The 23,473-nt window shown below is 41.3% G+C and overlaps 2 protein-coding genes across 4 annotated transcripts in view; one reads left to right on the forward strand and one right to left on the reverse strand.

The window, feature by feature from the left end:
• The first annotated feature begins 107 nt into the window (after positions 1-107).
• On the forward strand, positions 108-18,715 carry LOC145464220 (uncharacterized). The gene is made up of 22 exons (XM_081448046.1): positions 108-453; positions 711-773; positions 2,734-3,033; positions 3,593-5,760; positions 6,674-6,835; positions 7,226-7,547; positions 7,935-8,086; positions 8,246-8,411; positions 8,840-8,941; positions 9,254-9,451; positions 9,545-9,628; positions 9,945-10,107; positions 11,012-11,178; positions 11,304-11,531; positions 11,809-11,970; positions 12,617-12,808; positions 13,558-13,793; positions 14,804-14,967; positions 15,560-15,622; positions 16,015-16,050; positions 16,565-17,137; positions 17,517-18,715. The coding sequence occupies exons 1-22, from the start codon at positions 400-402 to the stop codon at positions 17,738-17,740; spliced, it is 5,979 nt and encodes a 1,992-aa protein (XP_081304172.1). The 5' UTR covers positions 108-399; the 3' UTR covers positions 17,741-18,715.
• Positions 18,716-18,770: 55 nt separating this feature from the next.
• LOC145464254 (uncharacterized) overlaps positions 18,771-23,473 on the reverse strand; it is a 6,515-nt gene continuing 1,812 nt past the window's right edge. The window contains exons 1-4 of one of the 3 annotated variants that reach the window (XM_081448089.1): positions 22,943-23,473; positions 22,768-22,851; positions 22,318-22,395; positions 18,771-22,012 (exon numbers count right to left, since the gene is read on the reverse strand). The exon at positions 22,943-23,473 is cut by the window's right edge and continues 7 nt beyond it. In XM_081448089.1, the coding sequence (XP_081304215.1) occupies positions 21,651-22,012; positions 22,318-22,395; positions 22,768-22,851; positions 22,943-23,009 (591 nt within the window). In that variant the 5' untranslated portion in view covers positions 23,010-23,473 and the 3' untranslated portion in view covers positions 18,771-21,650. The remainder of the gene's footprint in view (positions 22,013-22,317; positions 22,396-22,767; positions 22,852-22,942) is intronic. The other 2 variants (XM_081448088.1, XM_081448090.1) reach the window with 2 other exon arrangements.

The following is a 23,473-nucleotide window of genomic DNA, read 5'->3' on the forward strand; positions in this document are numbered from 1 at the left end:
TCATTTCCATGACGACTCATAAACAACTAAACCAATATGGCCGACAGAAACGCGCGTTTTGATTGGTCAAGAAATCTTCGACTTCTTGAAAGCCAAACTTTCTTACGGTGACTTATCTGGCGATCGGGCTGCAATATATGAGTTCTATCCGACGCGTTTTGCGGTCCTTTAACGATCGCACTTTCCTAGCAATGAAAAAAGTGTAAAGAAATCATCCAGTGAAACTATTTCAACCCTAAAATCATGGGCGACCGCGAAAATTCACCTTGATAATGGCTGCTAAGTAGCAAACGTTAACAACAACAAGATGTTATCGGCTGATGTCACATGCAAATTGCGGTTACGTTCGCAATTTGATTCCCAGTGAACAATATTTTCGAACATTATCTGATTGCTAAGATGTCAGTATCTTCTTCCAGCGAAAATCTCGACGAAATAACGGAATGCAACTTGGTAAGTGCATTTAATAAGTTCACAGTGTTACGGAAACCACTTTCTTGAGGTAATAAACTTCAATGTCTGGCCCATTTGCTTTATACACTAATTACCTATCTCGATCTGAGGATGTTTAAGCTCGCATAGCATTTTCAATTTTAACTTTGCAAAGAAATCTGCCTTTTTTTGATGTCGTGACACTCTTTGAATCATGAGATAATTTGCACGGTTTTAAGGACTTCCCCCTATAGTCGTCCTTCTTTCTTGTCTTTCAGGAATATTTATTGCTCGAAGATGAAGGATTTGTGGATTTCTTTAACTCTTTCTTAGCATTACCGGTAAGTTTCATTGCAGTTATGCAGTTAAGGAAAATGTCTATTTTAAATTGGATTCTCAAGCACACTGCATACCCACACTAGCTGCACTATATTGAACATATAACCTGTTTTGAAGGCTGCATCAACAAAAAAGAGAGTTTACAAGGGGTAACTAATAGAGTGAGTCTGAAGGTGGACGTCAGAGTTGGACAAGTGTTTTCATAAAATTATTCGTGTCTATCAATGATATCATTATTAGGCTCTGAATTACCAGCCACTGTTCGGAAAAATATGCTACGCCTAAGGGAAGGACCTTCGGGAGCCAGGCCTAAGAGAGTGGCAGAAATGAGCCTGTGTATTAATTATATGCCAAAACAACATGATCAGGTGTTTCAATAGGGACCAGACACTGAGAAAATTGACTGGCAGTAAGGATGTTTTTGACCACCTGGTTTGACCATCTGGTGAAAAGTTTTTGTTATAAAGATTAGTTCAGTTCTGACTAATAGCTTTGTCTGCCTGTAAAATTAAACCAGTTGCCTAGATTACTGTAAACATTAATGAAACCATTAAAGATTGTAGCGCAGCCAGGATAAGACATAATTAAAAATTACAATAAAAACGTTCGCTGGTTAAAAAGTTTCAAAGAGAACATGAGCTTTTGGCTGTTGATCTACAGCCTTTGACAGATAAAAATGGAATGCAAAGGGATAAGATATAGGCCAAAAAAGGCGAGATAAAAATAACAAGAAGAGCAAAAGCAAAGTAAAAATGTGTAAATTAGGTGACTATTGTTTAAAAAGAATACTGTACTGGTTTGGAATCGGCTTAGACTTATTGTCAGCATGCTTGGTAGCAGGTGTGCCAAGCCTCCAAAGTTTTTCTAATGCAAAAAGAGCCTTTGTCAATGACACTAGGGTTATCAAAATCTATGTGATGGTCGAATGACCACGCATGTTTTGCAATGTTTGATCCATTAGCACATTTTTTGACATTCCTGATATGTTCTTTCTTGAAACCCCCTGCATGATAGACACTATGACTGTGAAATTTGACATCATCCGCTTATCAGACGAGCAAAAACTCTTGTCTTCTCAAATATTAGACCACAACACGATAGATGTAGTTGTCAGGACCCACCTGCCTGAAGGTTTCAAAATGATTTGCCCCCATCCCTCCCCCAATCACTCAAGGATTAGAGAGAGATCATCTTCACTGCACCAATCCAGCACGCTTGAGTTCAATACCACGTGACAGTATCCTCGTGATCAAATAATTCAGAGTAAAAGTTTGAACCACATGTATTTAAGGGTGCATTCCTTTGGAATGATCCAGATTGGGATCAGTGATCCAAGATCACTTGGATCATGGTGCACCAAAACAGCCAACAAATCTTTACCCAGCATAGATTCATCAGCTCCTTTGAAGCAGCATGATCGGAGTGATCAGTGATCCTGATTCTGAACCTGATCCTGCGAAAGGAATGCATGCATCCTATGATTAAATCCTTGTTGACTTTAGACTTGAGTCTGTTTGTTCGACCCAGCGTTTATAAATAAAGGAGGGGTGGCACACATGTGCCTTCTCAGGGGCAGATCCAGGATTTTCCAAGGGGTGGGGTTGACTAGTACCTTGCAGCTGCAAAATAAATGGTGCATGCTCCCAAAATGTTGCAATTTGAGAATTGGAACCAATTTGAAAACCGTTTCACTAAAAAAACACAAGCAATGGCACCAAGTAGAAATTACAATGAGGTACCTGTCCAGACAAATTTTTTTGTTTTTCTTCTCCACAATGGGAGTGGCTAGCCACCCAATACCACCTTTCCCCCTTACAAATCTGCCCCTGCTTCTGTACTTGCAAATTAGTAGCCAGCTGTTACTTGAATATTCTACTTAAAATGGAAGTCTGTGAGTAAGGGCATTGAGAGTTCAGCTGTAATCTAACCCCACAGCTAATTTGTATTTAAATTTTCTTGTAGTGCTTTGCAGCACGCCTCCACTACAACAGTGAGCTTGAAGTCTTTGAGGAATTTATTGAAAAGATAGCTGATGATGTTGGTAAAGGGGATACAAAGGCTGCCTCTCAGCTCCGTCAGTTTACGCACTTCAAAGGAACAATATACAATGTGGCTGATAACCAGTCACGCATAGGTTATTATGTTACCATACTCGATAAAGTCCAGGGGCTTGAGTTTGTAAAGAAGTGCAGGCTGCCGCTATTCTTGAGAAGTGAACTTTATGCTGAATACAAACTGTCCAAGCACTTGTCTGCAGTGCAGGTGAGTGTCAGACATATCTTGTCATCATCATTATTGTCGTCGTCGTCATCATCATCATCATCACTATCATCATCATCATTATCGTCATCATTGTAATCATCATCCCCTATCATCGTACAGTAGGCCCTGCTGTGGTTTAAATTATTTTGTTTCTAGTATGACATTTTTAATTTTACAGTATTTGAACTCCTTTGTCATACGTTTTTCAATTAAAGTGCTTTTGTATAATAAATAAAGAACTATGTAGACAGTAGTAAATATTGACTAATGTTTGTGATTCCCCATGCTTTGAATGGTGTTTTTGCTTATATTTACGTTTTCTTGGAGCTCAAGTTGCCGTTTGTTTTTTCTAGACAGTGTTTTACAAGAGGAAATTTTGACAGAAAATGAAAGAATGTAATGCGTTTACCAACGCGCGCGCAGACATTCTTCTCTGATAAATATGTGAAGAACGCGCGCGGAATGTTAGTACTTCGAGTTGTACTGTACATGTACCACACGTACCTGTTCAAGCATCGATTCGCTAGATAACATCTTTGTTCATCTTTCTCCTTTGCAGGAGTCGTTCTTTCGTGGCCTTTATTCAGAAAGCTCAGACGAAGATGATGACAGCGGGGTAGAGGAACCTAATGTTTTCCACCCAGGAGGTCGGAGTCGAAGCGTTGTCAGTTTCAATCTCACCCCTTCCTTGGGCGAAGCACAATCCACAGATAGAGAGGCTGAGAACGACAATGAGGGTCATATGTATCTTCCTACGAACGTGAGGTCAATTGAAGAAACATTTGACGCGTGGCATGAGTCGTTTAAGCGTCCTGAAAGTCGTACAAGCTTGTTCAGTAGTGGCGGTGGCTCGCCCTATCCGCTCACTCCACAGATTATGGGAGATGACGAATCCGCAGACACTCGGTCAAGCTCTAGCTGCTACAGTGCGCAGGAGAGTGACGTTTCTGTTCCAAATGACGCTAGGCCTGCCTCGCGCTTGAGCTTTGTTAGTGACAATACTGACAAAACGTTGAGTCCTGAGCCTAGATCTCGAGTTAGTTCAGCCGGTAGTCACACGTTAGTCTTAGAAACTGGTAGTCAGACTGGCTCACTCCAGGAGGGGTTTAATATTAGTGATCAGAATTCTGAAAGGAGTAAAGATCCTCTAGGTGCAGATGAAATGACGCGCAGTTTGTCTTCAGCTTTGAGCTTTATTACTGAGCACGGGCAAGTGAAAGGGAACTCCCCTCCACTGGAAAGATTGGTTGATGAACCAGCTTCAGATGAACAGCAAGACTTACCTTCAAGAGAAGAACTGGAAGGTAACAATCTATACATTAGCAAAGAAGAGTCTATGGTGAAATCCCAAATAACTCTAGAACAAGACTATTTTCTCTCAAGGGAGGAAGTAAAAGAGAATGGTCAGTGTACTAACAAAGAAGAAACTCTGGTGGACTCGGAAGGAATTGTAAAACAAGAAGACTTACCTTCAAGCAAAGAAGTGGCAGATAATGTTACAACTGTGAGCGAGGAGGAATCTATCGCGGAATCCAAGCCAGTTACTAAAGGTGACAATATTGTAGAGAACACTTCAATCGAAAGCGCAGAGACAGAGCGAAAGAATTATGATACTGGGATAAGTGAAGAGCCGTTACCACCCGTTAATGAGGTTCAAGTAAGTGAAATAGATGAACGTTTACAGGAGCTCTCAAATGAAGGCAAAGTGCCGAGTATTAATGTGGAAATTATGTGTAGTGATGATGGAGCGATGGAAAGGGGAAATGCTTTTTCTAACACCTCTGTTGATTCGGCTGAATCTGTGAAGGAGGAAACCAGCGAATCAATTCCCGTAGACGAACCACACGAAGAATTGTCTGAGGCAACTGAAGATTTGTCCAACCCAGAAGAAACGAGTGTGTCTGTTTCAGACGCTGTTGATAATTCTGGCGCGGTAGAAGCTGCTGGGGGTCAAGACGAAGAAAAACAAGAAATTCAAACATTACAGGAAGACGAGGAAAAGTCGAGTGCTTCTGACGAGGGAGATTGTCTTCATTGTAAAAATGTTGCAAAACAGAAGAATGCCGTTCCGATTAAGGCTGTGGATGATACGCCTAAAGGAGATAACAGCTTAAACGATGAAGATTCAAAACAGTCAAAATTATTAGATTTAAGCTCCGAAACTGGAGAGACAACCTCGGTTGAAGAGTACAGTATACAGAAGAGCACCGAAAATGAAAGCATTGCCGAAGAGACAGGGAACCGTGGAGTATCAACATCAACAGAACTGGAGCATGACTCTGAACTTAAAGCTGAAACAAGCACGTTTTCGATTCGCGAAGAAGACGATAACGAAGAAGAAACAGAGGAGAAGGACAACGAATCTGAAGTGCAAGATTCCCACGGAGACATGGTCGAAGACAAAGAACCAAAAGAAGACGATGATGATGAAGGCGGTTACACAACGGAAGCAAGTGCGACAACACTGCAAGGAATTCGCGGCGTGTTGGGCAAAAAACACCGTTGCAGCACGGCTGCTACATCGGTTGGTTTCGACGCGGGAGAAGCAGAGTCGGCTTTCAGCGAGGACGGGTCAGAAATGGAAGACAAACCATACGATTTGGCGATGAAGGAAGGTTTCGATTCATTTAAGGAGTTTCTTTTGGAGACGAGTGGCGAAAAACTGTTGCAGTTCTGGTTGGAAGTAGAATGTGGGAGGTACTTGGAACATGACGACGAGAGAAACAGGTACAATACTTTTGCAATCCAGTTTGTAACTCCCAGGATCCATTTTCACCTTATTTCCTAATTGGTCATTCCAGGGCTGGGTTGTTCAAAAGCCCAATTGGGCTAACCCAGGATTAGCGAGAATTCTGATTCCAGATTTATGGCACAGTTGTGGCCGCGAGGTTCTCTTTTATAGTGTTGGTCCATCAGTTTCGAGTCTGAATAATCTAAAACGTACACAAGACATAAGCAGTGCAAACATTTTTATACAAAAAGAACTTTTAATCCTGGGTTAGCGTTAACCGCCTCTCGAACAAACCGCCCTTGGGTTGTAGTTACCAGAGAAATTTGTGTCCGATAGCCAGTGGCTAGTGAATTTTGCAGTCGGGCTAGAGGAGGCTATACTTCACTTTCAAGTGAAGTTTCTTGGAAAATTTTGAGGACATTTTTTAGTAAATCCAAATAACATATTGAAGGATGTCAGAGATGAGATTTCCGGGGGCTACTGAAAATCATTCGGGCTAGTTAACAATTAGACTCGTAGCCCGCAAGGGCTACGGGTTATTAAATAGCCCATGAGGCTAAGGCGAATGGGCTATTGACCCGTGGTCCTTGAGGGCGAAGGGTCTAATTGTTTTAGTATCACCCAACTAGTCGGACAGAAAAGGCAATAATAAAGTTAGCAAATGCAAGTTGAGGAAATATCTATTTGGGAATAAAACGAAAGAAAGCGTCACGCTCGATGACGCCAATTTCGCTACTCGTAGCCAATTAAAAGGCAGGATTTGCATTAGTCCACTAGTTGGGTGATACTAATACGTCGTAGTTACAGCTTGTTGTAAAGGGCAAGCCAATAACTTGGGTTTTCTTTTTGCTTCCTGTGCTGTATAGTTGCATTATTTTACTGATAAACTCCTTTCATCGACGCCTTCAGATTAGTGCAGTGTCTACGAGACAAGTTTTGGAGAAGTGGAGGTATTTACGAGTTTTCCGCCGGTACAAAATCAAGACTGAACATGGTCGATGGATCGACGTTAACTTACGAAAGATTATTTGTTATTCAGCCTAATGTTCTTGAACCTCTTTTAAGTTATTGGTAAGTTCGGTTTTCATTTTCGTTTCAAAGTCAGCTTCTAGCTAAGGGCGCTAATTAATTCCTTTGCAAACCTTGTTCGCGGTGGCCTCATGGTTAGTGCGCTCGACTCGCAATCGAGCGGTCCGGGTTCGAACTCTGGCCGGGGTCATTGTGTTGTGTACTTGGGCAGGACACAGTGCCTCGCTCCACCCAGGTGTACAAATGGGTACCGGCGAATTTAATGCAGGGTGTAGCCGTGCGATGGACTAGCATCCCATCCAGGGGGGAGTAGAAATAGACCTCGTCGCTTCATGCTACGGAAACTGGAGATAAGCGCCGGCCTTATGGGCCACTTGGCTCGTATGCAGACTTTACTAAGAACGTTGTTCAATGCCTTTCATTGTCTTACAGGTGTATACGGTTTACAATGCATCAGCAACGCCGTTCTCACTGCCGCGACCTAGAGTACAACCGGCTGTTAAAAGAAAGGCCAAAGTCGTGCGTGAAACGAGAAAACGCTCTTGCAAATCTGCCTCAAGTTCCCGCTCACATGGGTCTGTCCCAGGTCCTCCCGAGCAAAACAATGGCTCCCAGACCCCAAACTAGTGGTGCCCAGAAGACGGGCATTCAGCACCAGACTTCCCGGCTTCAAGTACGCGCCAAGTCTGCTCATCCGAGGCTACTTCAAGCTACCAAGTACATGCATACAAATGCAAACACAAAACAACTGCAGGTAGGCACCAAGGAGAGGGGATTGGAAACAGGCGCGGACCATCTTATTTAATGCTTCATATTTTGTTATCTGGCTGTGTTCTAGTTATTTTTTGTGAGTGCGGTGGTGGGCAATCTTTCTTTCTCCTCTTTTCATCTTTACTTTTTGGCAATAATTCTGTTTTGTCCTTAAGTCAATGTACACGCACCATTTTTCGAAGTCCTGGAAAGCTACTCGTCCGATGGATAGCATTATCGGCACTTTAAGCAAGTCGAACATGACAGCTTCTGTACGTTGGTGGACATTCTACCACTGAGCCACAGGGAAACTTTTGAGAGTTAAGCCATTTGTTGAATTTGTTCCCGCAGTTATCCTTCAAATGTTTTCCAATTTCCTTTTTTTTTTTAGAACATGATTGCCCCTGTGAAGACAGGCTATGGGTTCGAGCAGCCTCCAGCGCCTTCCTTTCCTGATGAACCGGAGCCAGACTACCTACCTACCGTTAGGCTGTTTATCAACCCTGTCCCCTCCCCTGATAGTAAGATTCAGAGAATGATGAGGTAAATGACATAATTGTTAGAGGAAGGTTATGTCGTCCTCGATACAGCTTCCTCTCATCTCAATTGCTCATTATTCCAAGTTCTTTCAGTTTCACCGCGATGAATCACAAAAAATAATTTTTTCCCGTTTTTTTTTTTTATTTACACAAACCTCCATAGGATGTTACACCGAACTGCAGTATTCGTTGACGGTTCCACGCCGACTTCTGTCGAGGAGACTGGGTCCAAGTCTGGCGCCATGTTGGATACGTTAATCCAAGGACTGATTTATGAACGGCAGACTGGGAACTACTTCAACGCGTTTTTACAAAACTCAGGAAATGAGGTACTGTAGACCAGCAGTTGATGAAGGAGTCAAATTGTGGATTAAAACCAATTGTCTGACAGCAACTGGGCAGTTTCTTTGTTTGGTACTGTTTATTATGCTGTACAAAGTGACGGTGCTTTTTTCAGTCTGTGGATAAAACCCTAGTGTGTGATCATTCAAACGAAAGCTAATGAACGGTATGTTCATGTGGTACTGTTTATTATACTGTGCAAGGTGGTTTTAACTTTTAAGTCTGTTGATCAAACCCTAGGGTGTGACCATTCAAATGAAAGCTTGCACACAGCACGTTAATGTGTTTTTAACTTTTCAGTCCCTGGATGAAATCGCAGTTTCTAACCATTCCCCCAAGAAAGATGAGGAAAGGGGGTCACTAGCTTTTTTTTCGTTTTTCTGTAACTTTTGCTGATTTTGTTGTTTCACTGTAGTTATGGATGAACTGCCTGGCGTTTTGGAAATCCCTCCAAGAGTACAACGCATATTTCTTCGCTGACTCGCTTAATCCTTCTCTACTATCTAGAAAGGCGCGGGTACGTATGAACGTTTTGTGTCCTCTCATTTTCTCAATTTTTAAATTCCATCAAAAAATTAACTCGTCTTTGTAAGAAAAAGATATATTCGCAATACAAAACTCGAAATTTTCTTGGGCTAGTTAGCCCGTAAAACCAATTCGTAAAATTTCTCTAAAAGGTAGGAGACTCTAATATTAGTTTACACCTTTGAGCGTTCTGATTAAAGAACTTTTTTAAGTACACTCTGGACAAATGCTAAACACTATTAAAAATGGCGAATGACTGACGTTCATTGAAGATATCAAGGCTCATTTTGTGTGTGTTCCACAGACAATGTATGCTAATTTTGTGGTGTCCGGAAGCGCACAGGATGTTCACGTGCACAGGGACATTCAGCTGCAAGTCCATAAAGAACTGGAGCCCCCGTATGAGGAGCTCTTTGATGCCGTCGAGGAGCATGTTCTACACTCGCTTTTGGAACCCTGGAATCTGCTTATCGCGCACGAAAAAGAATCGTATGGGCATGAGGTGAGATTTTAACCCTAAATTTTCTATCATATAAAGCTGCTTAGTCTTGTCTTCTGGAAGAGACTTGAACCTTTTTTTCCCTTCACACACTAGGTACCCACTGAACAAAGGTTGAGGCATATTGAAATCAAACTGATGACTAGAATGAGACAAAGTGTTATTCAGACTCATGGCGGGGTAAGAGACAAAGTTACTTTCTAGATACAAGCCTAAATGTAAGTCTAAGTGTCTAAATAAAAGAAAGTGGAATGGGTTAATATGTGTGCGAAAGGAATGTCAAGCTAAGAGGAACCGCCGAACATTTGATTGACGGTAACGAAAAACGCGTTTGTCGGTTGAGCTTTGAATTTTAGAGCCCGCATGTTATTGAAAGGCGCAGTAATAAACCGCTTCAAATGTAGGAAGAACACATGGATCGAAAGTCCGTCTTTTTTCCTCTTACTGATTGTGAGGCATAGGGAATGGTTATCACGAATCCCATGTTCTTTCTCAGCTTGGTAATGCCGAAGATGATCACGAGAAAGAAAGGATTTCAGTAGAAGAAGCCAACAGACCCGCTCCTGTACCCAAGGACGGAATCACTTTCGAAGCGCTCATTAGAAACAGAGACGAAGTAGAACATTTCAAAGAATTTCTCAACAAGAAGCATGCTAGAGGTAAAGGGAGATGTTAAATAAAAAATTGTGTAATGATGAATGTTTATGGGTGGTCGATTCGCTTAGTTACAACTAGCTAGTTTTCAGGACTGCTACTTGAAAAGAAAGAAAGAAACATTTCAAGTTAACATAAAAGGCTTAAAAATCCCAACTGACGGGAGACAGACCAGTTGGCTATTTACACGCATGGCCGAGGAGTTGAACTAAGGTCCTACCAAGAAGCAACTCCAGCTTAGTGGTCAGAGCGGGACTTGAACCCGTGACTTCCGGGTTTAAGTCCAGCGCCCTAACCACTCGGCCACGCTGCCGCCCAATAGAATACAAGACAGCTGTGACTAGCCAGACCTGAGCGTCCGTATTGTGGAAGTGTCCATATTAGTAAAGGTTATATGAATTTCGTCGGCTGGTGGGACCAAGTGACCTCTCCGTAAAATGCAACCTTGTTCCCAGGGTCTCTCGAGAAAAAGAGAAACCATGGAAACGAGGTTCCAAACGTAACATAGAGGTTTCCATATCATGGAGGTTACCAATGTTCCTTCGACAATTTATGCCGCAGTGATATTTGTGATAAGCACTTGTGAATCTAACCTGTTCGACGCTCTCGGTCAGTGGGGACGATCGAAAAAGCGGCCGGTCGACGAGCAGGGTCTGGGAGAGAAAAAAAAGAGGTTTTCTCCCTTTTCTCTCCCAGACCCGCTCGTCGCTCATCCGCATTTTCGATCTTCCACACTAACCGAGAGCTTGGGATAGGCTATCGAGAATCATGTGAGAGTAAGAGCAAAACTACTCTTCAAAAGTTTATTAAATTCGTTCTTGTACATCTCTTTGTAAAAAAAAAATAAGAAAAAATAAATAAGAAAACAGCAAACAGAAAAAAAACAATTAACACCTTCGCATGTTGTAGGTATCAAAGATTTGATGGCTTGGACAGACATGGAAACATTTCACCGTGTTCCCCGCTTCATGGCAGAGAAGCGGGACAAGAAAGCTAGAGAGATTCGTGACAGCTGGCTGGGTAAAAAATACTTCTTTGGACCTGACAGCCCTGCTACCAGAGAGGGAAGAAACTTAGTAAGTTTCTCGCGATTGGAAAGTTTAGTTTGCTGTAGTTTTGGTTTTACTATGTTTATAATTAGCAAGAACGCATTATCTTCCCGTTAAGTGGCAATTACATTGATTTTCTATTATCTCTGTAGATAATGAACTTAAATGGAGGCCGTCCCATCAAAGAGAGACCCCAGTCTCCCGTCATTCTTGAAAGCCAAAAGTTCGTTCGCGCGCGAATTGAGCGCCGTTGGTTGATGTTGTTCAAACAAACGACAGAGTTCTTAGAAAGACAAAAACCGCGCACGGCTGGTGTGCCAGAAATGGTGGAGGATATCATGCTAAAGAGACGGCTACAGAGAAGCGAAGCTGCTTGGAAGGTAAAACTATGCATATGTGAGTGGTAAACCTGCTTCGAATGAAGTTAAGGCGCAGTAATGACGCCCCCCCCCCCCCCCCCCCATGTCCTTTGTAACCCATCTCCTAGTGTACCACAGCTGTTTCGTTTTACCTCTTTTGTTTTTGTATGTATTGTTATTTTGCTCGGGCCCTCGACGATCGGGGTACAATTTTCATGAAATCTGTCCTTTCTGCCTGGAAAAGCTACATTATTCTAACACAGCATTCCAATTAAAGTGTCTTGTTTCTCCATTGAAGATTCTGAATAGCAGATGGGTCTCATCGTCACGTGACGTGGTGGCGTTACGTCAAACACTTCTCAATCCCAGCAGCTGTAGCGAGTTTACTGCGTTTGTGGCAGTGAAAGGTGACACGCTGGAGAGTAATGTTCACTTCTGGCTTGAGGTGCAGAAGTTCAAGGTAAAGATACCTTATGTGCCTTAAAATCTGCGATGCTGAAGGGCAAGCGCAGGAACACCAAAGACAACGAAAAGTCAAGCTTGGCAGATTGAAACCGCTTTCTCTTGGAATTTGGAGGCTCTAATTTTTTTTTTAGCCTACAGTGCAAGCGTTATTTTGTAACGGAACGCTCAATAGACCAGGTTTTTGATGCCGTCATCTTGGATTGTAATTGGATGGTTGACCGGCAGAAGGTTGGGGCAGAGCGCGGGGGGTCCCGCGGCAAATTTTTCCCTCGCCCTAATCCTCCACAGTTGCGAAAGATGGCGTCCTAATAGGGAAATGTGCACTCGCACGGCAGAAATACACCTGCACTGCAGGCTATCCAGCATGGTTGATTTTGTATCATGTGACCGTTTGATGCAAAATGCCCATTACTCTCGGGCAGGTGGCTTAAAAGAAGTACAGTTATGGTATACTTAATTATTAGTGTAAGAAATTGCCCCCCAGTGGAAGAAAAACCTGAAAGAAATAGCTTGTTGTATCTACTTTAGTAAAAACAAATAAGTTGCACCGTTTTTAACGTACATTTAGCTTGGTAGTACATCGTCAATAGTCACGATGTTGCGTCACGCAAACCATAAGCATTTTTTCTCATATTTAACAGGATTTGTGTCACGCACATGCCCAACCAGCGTTGATCCAGCGTAAAGTACAGACCATTGTGGACTGCTTCCTGAACTCGGCGATTGCTCCTGAATTACAGATCGATATTCCTATTGAGATGGCGGACAAATTGATGGAGAGACTGTCAGGGAGGAGTCCCTCGCTACACCCGTATGTGTTCAGAGAAGCACAGGTAACGGAATCAAACCAGTATATGCTCCTCTGTCCTGTAGAGAGAGCACTGTAACAGAGTTTGCTTAATGCATACAAGTAGGAAATTTGGAACAAACAAACACAAGAGCTTTTTTGCTAACGAGTACATTACTTGCAAAAAATTTTGGACGATTTTAATTTCGGACAAAAAAGTATGTCCGATAATAAAACCGTCCTAACTTTTTAAGCGACCGAAATATTTACAGTATTTTTACAGCTATGTTCCAGCAAAGTGTCCGAAATTGTTGTCCGAAAATTGTCCGAAATCATGAAATAGAAAGTGTCCGAAAATTAAATGTCCGAAATAAAACGTCATGTAAGCCGGTGAAGATCGCTTTGCTCTTGCAGCTTGATACATGTAATGTTTTTGATCAAGTTTTGACATCTTCATGACATCTTTTTGACAACTTACTGATCACTCTCGTTTCAAATGGCAAATCAAAATGCGAGAACTGCGAAAGGCAGAGATGCCAAGCTCCACATTGGTTTTCTAGCAATTAACCTCTGCCTGCCACAGTTCTTTCGGTTTGATTTGCTTCTTTTGACCGAAGCCCTCAGAAAGTTAACAAATATTAATCCCTGTTCTACAAATCAAACCACCATTTTTGGGTTTCCTGTGGTCACTTACTGTTTTAAACTTCTCTAAAAACGCACGCCGAAAATACGTGAATAGCAATGTCCGCTCTGCAAGCATTGAACGTGCGTTCAGTTATCTTCGCTCCCTTTCAGATGACCGTGTTTCGAGTTTTGTTTAACCACTGGAAGGAGTTCGTGACCCACCGGAGTAAGATACCCGAGGGCGAAGACCCGCGGGAACACTTTGCCGAAATGCTTCGAAGACACCGGGCTGACAGCAAGTCCAAGAAAGAAGCCAGTGAGCGCCGGAGGATGGCGCGACTGAGCGCCGAGAGAAAGAAGAAAGAAAAGGAAGAACGGGAAAAGAAGCGCATTGAAGATCTCGCGAGGTCAGTGAATAAGTATAGTTACTGGATTATAACTAATATCGGTGTTCCAAATAGGTCCGTGGGCTGTGTGGCACGGTGTCGATAGTTCAAAAATTACACACTGCAAACAAAATTATGTCCCAAAAGTCAAATTATTAGCAGATATATCTAGATCAGATTCTATTTAGTGGACCGATCGGTTTCAGAACTTGCTCAAGCTAAATCTGTGACGCCAGACATCCAAAATGCCCAGAATTTGGTCATTTCACGTTGTTGTTTTGCATAAGACGGCAACGAAATTTACAAAGATTTACAACGCACGTGAACAGCCATTGTTTTGCCCATTAAAACGTTTGTTTGTTGTATTCTCGTTGCCGTCGTGGTGTGCTTAAGGTCCCTTTTCAAAATGCAATTTCCGTGCGACTTGTCTCCCGAAAAAGAAAAGAAAAGAAAAGAAAAATTGGAAAGATGTTCAGAAGATTGAAGATGGAAAGCACGCGAAATTTACAGCGTCGAAAACGAACACTCAGTTACGTAAAGTGATGTTGCATTTTTTTTTTTTTAATTTACGAATAGGGCAAGGTTAGAGTAAAGTCCTGTCCAAATGGGATAAGTGTGGCGACCAAACACAATCAAACTTTGTTTGGTGACCAAACATGTTGATGTTGCACTGAGTGGCCATACGGTGTCAAACATGTTTGATCACCGTCCAAACGAACAAAATGTTTTACAGTGTTTGACCAAATGTTTGTGAATGTCGACTTTCAAATTTTATCAAACACGTTCAATTACGATCACACAAGATGTCCAACTGAATGGGAAAATGTTTGGTCACCAAACAATGTTTAATCGTGTTGGGTCGCCAAACATTTCCCGTTTGGACAGGGCATAAGGTTCTCACCTAGTTCACTTGTAGCTTTTTGTATTTTAGGCTTACCGCAATTACAGCTAATCTAGCTTGTAACTATCCTAAAGAGGTGTTTCCTCTTGATCTACTTCGTCGCTTATCCTTGCTGCTATTGTGTTTACAGTTTGTTCAGTATGGAGACGGCTTCTATTTTTTACTCTGAGGAAGATGACCTGCGCTCTTGGGTTTACTCAAAGCACTTAGTAGAACAGGAGAGACAAGAACACATAAAGCGCCTCAGAGGACAAGGAATTATCATCCCAGAAGAAGAACTTGTCGAGGAGAAAGGTGCGCCCCAGTTGATTTGTTTTCTATGCTCTTAATTCGAAGAAAGAGAAGAGGAGAAAGTTTTTCGTGCACATATGAAATGTTCAATCAGACTTCTGTGGAATTTGTAGAAAACTCGAGACACTAGATGAAACAAAAAATGCGAGATACAATTAGAAAATTCGAGATGCGACATAAAAAGAATGCGAGGTGCGAGATAGAAAAGTGGTAGATGTGAAAAAGAAAATGCGAGATACGAGATAGACAATGTAACATGGGAGATAAAAAAAGAGATATATATATGCGCGAAAATATGCTGGGATATTTGTTCGTGGACATTATCTCTTCCGAGAAGCGAACAGTTTTCCGAGAGCGAAACGACAGGAAAACTGTGACCTTCGAGGAACAGATAACGTCCAAGGACAAATATTTAAAGTCAAATGAGGGCTATTGTAATTATTATCCTTCAAATATTTTTCGCAAATTGAAAATTAGGGAATATCACTCGGATATTGACCAGTTTTGACCAATCGCGTGCGAGCGAAAAAATTTAATGGATTTTAAGAGGTGATATTATCCACATTACTGATCGCGTCTTTGTTATTTTTTGTAGAGGAAACAAAGAGCAGACGCTCGCGCGTCTCAATGGCGAAATCTTCCACTTTGGGAAAGAAAGGTATGAAATAATCATCCACCCTTTCAGTCCCAATTTCAAAATTTAAATTCTTCCTTTCGATTTGTATAAACTATTCTTATCGTCAGTTCTGAGAATTTTATGATATTTGCCATATTCCTAGTTGGTGAGTTCTCTTTTCTCTTTCCCTGTTTACTTGATAGTGTGTTGGTATTGTAAAGAGAAATTTGAGTTTGGAAAGCTTTGATGTACTGTTGTAAGCACTGGAATGACCAGAGGGTATCTGTCAATAAATTGTTAAACAAACGCTGTCTGCTTCTCGCTCAGCTTGCCTCGGAATTTGAATTATTGGATCCCTCTTAATTAAAAAGCAAGAGCCTCCAGTGATGGCAACAAAAAAACGTTTGAAGTGTTTTTTAATTTTTTTTTCTTAGTCTCTGACACAGCAAGTGACAAGAAAAGTAGTGAAGGTGAGAATAACTAAACGGCAAAACACAGCAAAATGTTGAGTTCCAACGACATACATTTAGATACAATTGAATTGAAGAAGAAAGCCGGGTAGTATTCCATTTTCCGTGTAAGACAGGCGTTTCACATCTCGTGTTCATTCCGTTCGTAGCGAAAACATTCCATTCTGATGACGTAGCGCTACAGAGATCGTTAAGTGTCTCTGATTGGCTAGTACTTGCGCGCCAAAATTCATAAACGAGCCTCGCGTAGGCACCAATCAGAAACCGCACCGACTTTTGTACAGTTACGTCATCAATATGGAATTTTTCGGTTCAAATCCTGGACGCCTCTGCTGATGAGATGAATGAAGCCCTCAGAAAAAAAGAAACGCCTTTCAAATAGGATTTGAATTGTTCAAGAGCAAAAGCGCAAATATATAAACTAGCCAGCCCGTGTCAGTTATCGAATTTAAAATCTATAATTCCTTCCCTTTATTTGTTACCTCAACCTGATACTATGATATTAATTTTTCAGGCTCTTCTCAGATTCTCCAAGCAAAACTCGGAAGCATGAAAAAGAACGTAGTTGGTCAGCTGTCTCCAACCTTGGTCAGGCGCGGTTCTGGTGTATCCTCGACTCAGTCCGCCATTACGCGCCGTAATTCAGGCGTGTCACTGGCGTTGTCTCGTAAAGACGAGAAAATAAGTATGGCAACGATGGGCAAGGACGAGAAAGGCCTAGAAAAAGGAGACGAAAAAATTCCCGCTTTAAAGGATACCCAAGTCGAACAGAAAAACGAGAGGAAAAGTTCCGAGATTCAAGTTATTCCTATAGCTTCACCTGAGACTCTACAACCTTTGAACGAAGGGAAGCTGTTACCGCAGCGCTCTAGCAGTTCGAAGCGACTTCTGCCGGGCAAACAGCCGCCAAAATCCGCTGGGAAGAAACGCGTTCCATTGGACGCCATTTCCTGTATCAGTGACTATAGCGTTTTGAGTAACATCGACTTCCAACCACGAAACACGCCGTCCGGCAAACAAAGCCACCAAGAAGGGACCTCTTTACTTACATCCAAATCTCTGAAAGACTTTACAAATTCTCCTGAAGGTAAGATTGAGATGAGCTCGATGTTGGGCTGTCCACAGACCCTCTGTTTTGTCTTGAGTTCGTCGAAGTGTAAGCTGCAGGGGATTTGAAAAAGCCCGAACGCAAGGGGGTGGCCCAAAGAAAAGGCCGCTTCCGCACGTACGAGAAAAAAACACACTCCCCCAAAAATTAACGTCTGTGTACAGACTGGCTCAATGTAAGTTTTCGCGCGTGGCCGGATCTACGTGTGTACGCGAAACTCCCAACAATGATTTTGCGATAGAAGTTTCACGATAGGAGTCCTTTGGCTATCTTTCTTGCTTGACTATTTAAAAGGTAAATAAAGTTCATCTTTCTATCTACGGTCGCTTAACGCACAGTTTTGACTTCTGTTATTCAGGTGCTCAGCTGTCGATGCCGTTACCGCTGGTTAGAATCACTTCAGCTTCGCACATTGCAAAGTCCGACACCGACGGCTCAATCGGGGATCCATCGCCACTGTATTACAAGCCACGTCCGCTGACCCAGAGCCTCAAGAAAACACCCATCAGACCGCGCAGTAGAAAAGGACTGAGACTTACTAAAGAAGACATACAGATAAAACCAGACGTGATAGTGAACTAATGTAAACCACTTAACTTAGGTCGTGTTCCACTTGGATCAACCGTTTCAACCGCAACCGGTACGCGGTTTGGGTTGATACGGTTCGGTTAAAACGCGGTAACTCCTGGGAATAATCTTCAGCGAGCTACAATAACGCGACGTAATCACGCAAGCGCTTTTTCAACCGTTTCAACCTGGTTTCAGGCCGGTTAAAAAAGTTGATAAACCAAACCAACCGAAAACGGGTTTTCCCCAATACAACGCAAAAAAACCCCAAACAACCAGAAACGGTTGAACCCAATGGAACACGATCTTAGTACATATGATTTTTTTTTTGTCATTATTATTCAGGTGAAAAAGCTCATTCGAGGCTCTCTAATGAAGGTGGTTGACAAGGCCAAAACGAAAACGGGAAGCGAAGGCCAGCTTCCGTTTTTCTTTAACTTTTTTTCGCACAGAGTATAGCTATCTTTACGATAGCCACTAAGATTGTTTCCATAAAAGCCATACAGTCAACGGTATCAGCAAACTATTTTGCCCCTTCAGAGATCTTGTGCTCCATTCTAAAAAAAATCACCTGGTTAAAGTGAATGTTGCCTATTTTATTCATAGGCAAGCCTTCTTGGCACTGCGGAGAACCTGGAACGAGCTGTATCGAAATTTACTTGTAAGAAGAACAGAATGCTTTTTTTATGGACTGTCTAATATATTGTAGAATTTTATCTTCGACATGAATTTTATTTATTAATGATACTGCGCGAATTATTTTAGAAGTGAGCCTCTACCAATAAGATTGGATGTAGAGTCGATTTTTTTGAAGAATGACTGACAACATAGTTGTAATACCAGAAAATTTCGTCATAAATAAAGACACTGGTATATCTGATACAGGTTGTTACAAATTGATATGTTTTTTCCTTTGAAAATTGCAATTGACCAATTGAATGCAATTGAATGGTAGGTATTTTAAAAGTAAAATGCTTCAGAAAACATTTTTTTGTGTGGTTTATTGGGCTGATTTGTTTCGAAGTGTTGCAAAAATCAAGATCATGTCTTCAGGCCTTGTTGTACTTTATTTGGGATCTCAGATAATTTCAGATTTCAACCAGGTTATTCAACTTCTTTTTTATTATCTCAATTGACTAAGGATAAATTGATGAAAAAAAAAAAGTAATTTACTCGATGAAAACAAACCATATAGAGCTGATAACTGAAATTAAATGAGGCAAAAAAAAAAAAAACTACAAATAAAGTCAAACGTTTGTAGCTGTTGGTCAATTTCACTAACCACAAACATTGGAAGTTATCTATACTCTAACCTGGGATTCTGTGAAATGTCTAGCTCCCCATTCTTCTTTAAAAAGCTGTTTGTTCAGTATTATAGGAGAACTGGGCTTGCTCTAACGATCAAGAATTTCTTCGAATTTTATAAGTGTGACAGCATTTCATTCTAAAAAAAAAAAGTGATTGTATTGTGGTTGACAGCTGGGAGACGGATTCTTCGACTGATTCCAGGCCCAAAGTTGTCACATCGAGTATGTAAAGATCACCACTGAAAGTGTTAGAGCCCATTCTTGGGTTATCCTGACAAAAGCTTGTGTTCCAAGAAGAAAACATAGGCAAGCAAGGCATGCAAGAGTGTTTCTTTCTCTTTTTTTGTGAATTAGAAGCCCCTGGAGGCCTACTGTAGGTAGCAACACTCAGTGGACTCTCAACAGTTATGATAAGGTTGATCCAACAAGTTTGTTTGGTTACGATGTACAGCAAAAAATGTGATGTGAAATGTGATATCAACCCTACTTTTATCAAGGTTTGATTTTAACAATCGATCAGCGGGTTTATTAGAATAAGAACTACATGGAAATGTTCTCAGCAAGACAGTTTGAATATCGGAGCAACCTTACAGAATGCTGGGGGGTACCCCTGCAATGGACTAGTATCCCACCCAGTAGGGGGGGGGGGGGGTAGCCAAACTCCGTGACACTTGTGCTTGAAAGGTTTTACTTTTTTATGTCTTCAACTTCATTTGTCTTAAGTGGGATTTTTAATTGCTAAGCCAAGGAGCCTTACCTTGTGCCTTTGAACGAAATAAAGAATTGCTGAAACGAATATCCCCGGCCATGCGCAGTTATTCTCCTTTCTTTTATCTCGTCAAAGCCCGCGTATACTTTTTATCGTGCATAGATACGTCGTGTAAAAATCTCCTACATGTACCATCGTGGATGCTTGTCCAACATCAAATCACTTTGGCCGAATTTTGAACGATTTGATTTCGGGGCTTCGTGGAATCTTCGTTCGCTGGATCACGTGAGTCTAACACCTGGCAACTCCACGGCTCCATCTCCATCGTTTTCCCGCGCTTTTAAGCGCGGGAAAGTTAACTAAGAGCACTTAGAATCAAGGAAAGAAACAACTATAAACTGACTTCTGGTCTGTAGATTAGACTCGTACCGCCTGGTTGTCTGATCCGCACTTGTACTTAGCGTGGATGTGACCTCCTCGTGATCAGGAGGAGGTCCGCTAAGTACAAGTGCGGATCAGGCAACCAGGCGGTACGAGTCTAATCCACTGGCTTGCAACCTTAAGAAATACTATGCATTGAAAATCGGTTACAGCACGAAGGCAGCTTGCTCTCAAAGCGCAACTGCAGTGATCTGCATAAATAAGCAGGAATTTAAGACCGCGGAAACTCTCAAACTTTTAGGGCTAACAATAGATTCCAGATTAAATTTTTCTGAACATGTAAACTCAGCGTGCAAGAAGGCCAGTCAAAGAATTGCTGTCTTCATGCGACTTAGGAATCTTAGGAATTAAGGCTAAACTCCAACTATATAAGACAGCTGTGTTACCTTACCCTAGACACTGACAGCTAGTGTGGCATTTTTGTAGAGCTAGTGACTTGCGCAAATTTGAACGATTACAAGAAAGAGGTTTGAGGGCAGTCACGGTGTACAATGAAAAAAAAGCTAGTTATTCTCAAATAATGGAAGGGACCAAGCTGCCAACCTTGATAACAGACGTTTGCAGGACATTTGTCTTCTTATATTTAAAGTTAAACATGTCCTATGCACGATTACTGTTTGCAATATTTTTAATGAACATACCTCCAGGTACAATTTGAGGTAATCTGATTTTTTCACTCCTAGGTATAACTCTGTAACGTACGGTAGGCAATAACTGCGATATTTAGAACCCAAATTATGGGGAAAACTGTCTAGGGATGACGGATCAGCCAATACACTTAATTAGTTTATAAGGCGCATTCGTGTGCAAAGATCTAGCTATGGATACATTATTTATAGCGTTATATTAAAGATATTTTAGACTGCATTTTGTATTGTTCATATTATAGTGTAGATATTTTAGTCTTCTCACTTCTGTATTTTGTACTGGTCTGTGTCCCCTTATTAGTATGAGTTTCTTCAAGACTACATGGTTTAACACTTTCATAAATTATCGATACCATTCAGTTCAGCTTTCCGTTCTGTACAAATTAACAACGTAAATGATCAAATCATCGTCAGCCACATTTTATAAATTGAAATAGTTGTAACAGTCCTGACGAAATTTTCAGAAAGAATAGTTAGTCTCCAAATGCGAGTTTTCGTTGACGTTCTCGTCGTGGTTCCTTAACTTTACTGTAAAAGCCCGTGCAAAACGAGGATGAGAGTTGACGACAGTTCATGATCACAATATCGTTCTCGTTTGGCCTGAAACTCTAATACACTCTCACCAACTCTTATAGTATCGGGATCTCGTAGGCTATCATCAACTTCGATAGTGCTCAAATTTTTCATAAGACTGGATGAGAGGAGAGTTTTCACTGCTTTGGACCAAGTTGATGATAGTCCATGAGAGTTGGCAAACACTCTCACGAGAGTCAACTCTCATCAACTGTCATCCTTGTTTGGCACGGGTTTAAGCTGATATCCTACTTCCTACTTCGTAACTTTCTATCCCTGGACATTATTGTCCCGGGAGAGACAAACTGGTCTGGATGCAGGGCATCCTTTAAAACCTCCTGCTCTGATAAGTTTGGTCTAGGGGCAATGGGGGCACTTTGTTGGGTTCTAGTATGCGTTGTCGGCCAGGCAACGAAACTTCCCTCTTCCACTTCTCCAGAATGTGTGGGGAATTCCGGCCATGGTTCCACTTTGCCTTTTGAAACCACTTCCTGAACCATTACCGCGACCCAATCTGTGTTAAGTGCACGACCATGTACTTGCGTTTGGGCAGTCAAAACTCCTCGACAAACCAGCCTCTTGCTTTTATCTAAAAGTTCTACCTCATCGCCTAAACCGGCAAAAAAAGTATGAATTGAAATGAGTGAATTTCTCAAAAAAAATGCTAGGTATAGCTACAGAAAAAGACAGTAGTTTCCTATTGGTGTCACATTAACTCTGACAAACCAACCAGATTACAAGAAAAAAAAAAAGATTAAGTCAAAAAATTTCGTTACAAAGTTATGAAGTTACAAACAACACGATAAGTATGACGTGTTTCCACATCAAATACCAATTCTATTGTCGTTCTGTCTATGGAATAGTTTTTTCCTTTTGTTTTTTTTTTGTATGGCCATGCATATGAATGAAACATACCTTCACTACCAACAGTGGAAGTGTTGGGTTCCTTGTGACGTGGCGTGCCAGATTCATTTCCTGGATTACTGTCTGAACCTAAATGGACGAATAAAATTTCTTGAAATTAACAAATCAATGCTTCATCCAAATTAACGATACTAATATGGCTTATAGAGAATTCAATCTTCTTTTGTTAATATGTAAGGTAAAGTGCCAGTGTACCAACCCAGATTGTTTAATTTATTTCTTAGTCGCATTTCAGGCTTTCCAAATGTAAATCAACTGCAAGAAAAAAACGCTATCAAATCGGAACAATGTACTAGAACAACTTCTGCGAGTAACTTTGGTCAATTTTGAAATAAATTGTTCACACGTTTAGGTTAGTAATTTTCTGCGAATGTGCTTTCAATGTAAGGCACTTATGAGCTGGACTTTAAAAGTTAGCTGAATAATTTCAGACATAAATACCTGATTTCTGAGATTTTCTCTTCCTCTTTTGCTTTCCTTCTTTCTGCGACTTCGTTGCAGCCTCTTCTGCCATCTGTGTTTTGCCTGTTATTCAAATATTGTCAACACCAAAGATACGTTATCAAATACTCTCTAAGTCAACAATCGTTTAAACTACAATGTTGCTTTCACTTACTTAATTTATTCACCATGGTGGAGACTACATAATTGGTGAATGTAGCGTCCTTTGCCAGATCTGACATTTGTGGAGAGAAATGTCTCTCTGGAGTAGCCCCACTGTACCCCAGCCAAACTGAAGGGCAGCCCAATTAATCAAGTTATTGCATCTGTTGACCAATGAAGCAAAGTTTTAATTTGACTAATACGCAATAACTTGGAACTGTATGTGAAGTTTTAAACAAACACATAACCATTTTCTTAAAGTTATAACCTACCAGCTTCTATACTCTATATGCTCTATACCGACACAAATAATCAGGATAAAATTTGAAGCATAACAGTAGTTCGTATTTGGCTTTGTACTTATAGGAAAGCTGAGTGCTCAGTTGCTTAATCACTATCTTCCGCTACATTTCAAATTTACGAAAAGTTCACCAGCAGGATGCCTAAAATGCGTGTAATTAGTTATCAGGAAAAAAAGGATCCAAGAAAATTTTATTCGCGCGCAGTCTGACCTTCAGAGTGTTTCACTGAGTATTGAATACGA

Source organism: Orbicella franksi, chromosome 12 (assembly GCF_964199315.1).
Source record: "Orbicella franksi chromosome 12, jaOrbFran1.1, whole genome shotgun sequence".
NCBI lineage: Eukaryota > Metazoa > Cnidaria > Anthozoa > Scleractinia > Merulinidae > Orbicella > Orbicella franksi.

Coding starts and splice junctions, on each gene's coding strand:
- LOC145464220 (XM_081448046.1), top strand. CDS start 400: ATGTCAGTATCTTCTTCCAGCGAAAATCTCGACGAAATAACGGAATGC. Junction 8,087..8,245: donor AAGATTCAGAGAATGATGAG/GTAAATGACATA, acceptor AAACCTCCATAG/GATGTTACACCGAACTGCAG. Junction 16,051..16,564: donor TGACAAGAAAAGTAGTGAAG/GTGAGAATAACT, acceptor TTAATTTTTCAG/GCTCTTCTCAGATTCTCCAA.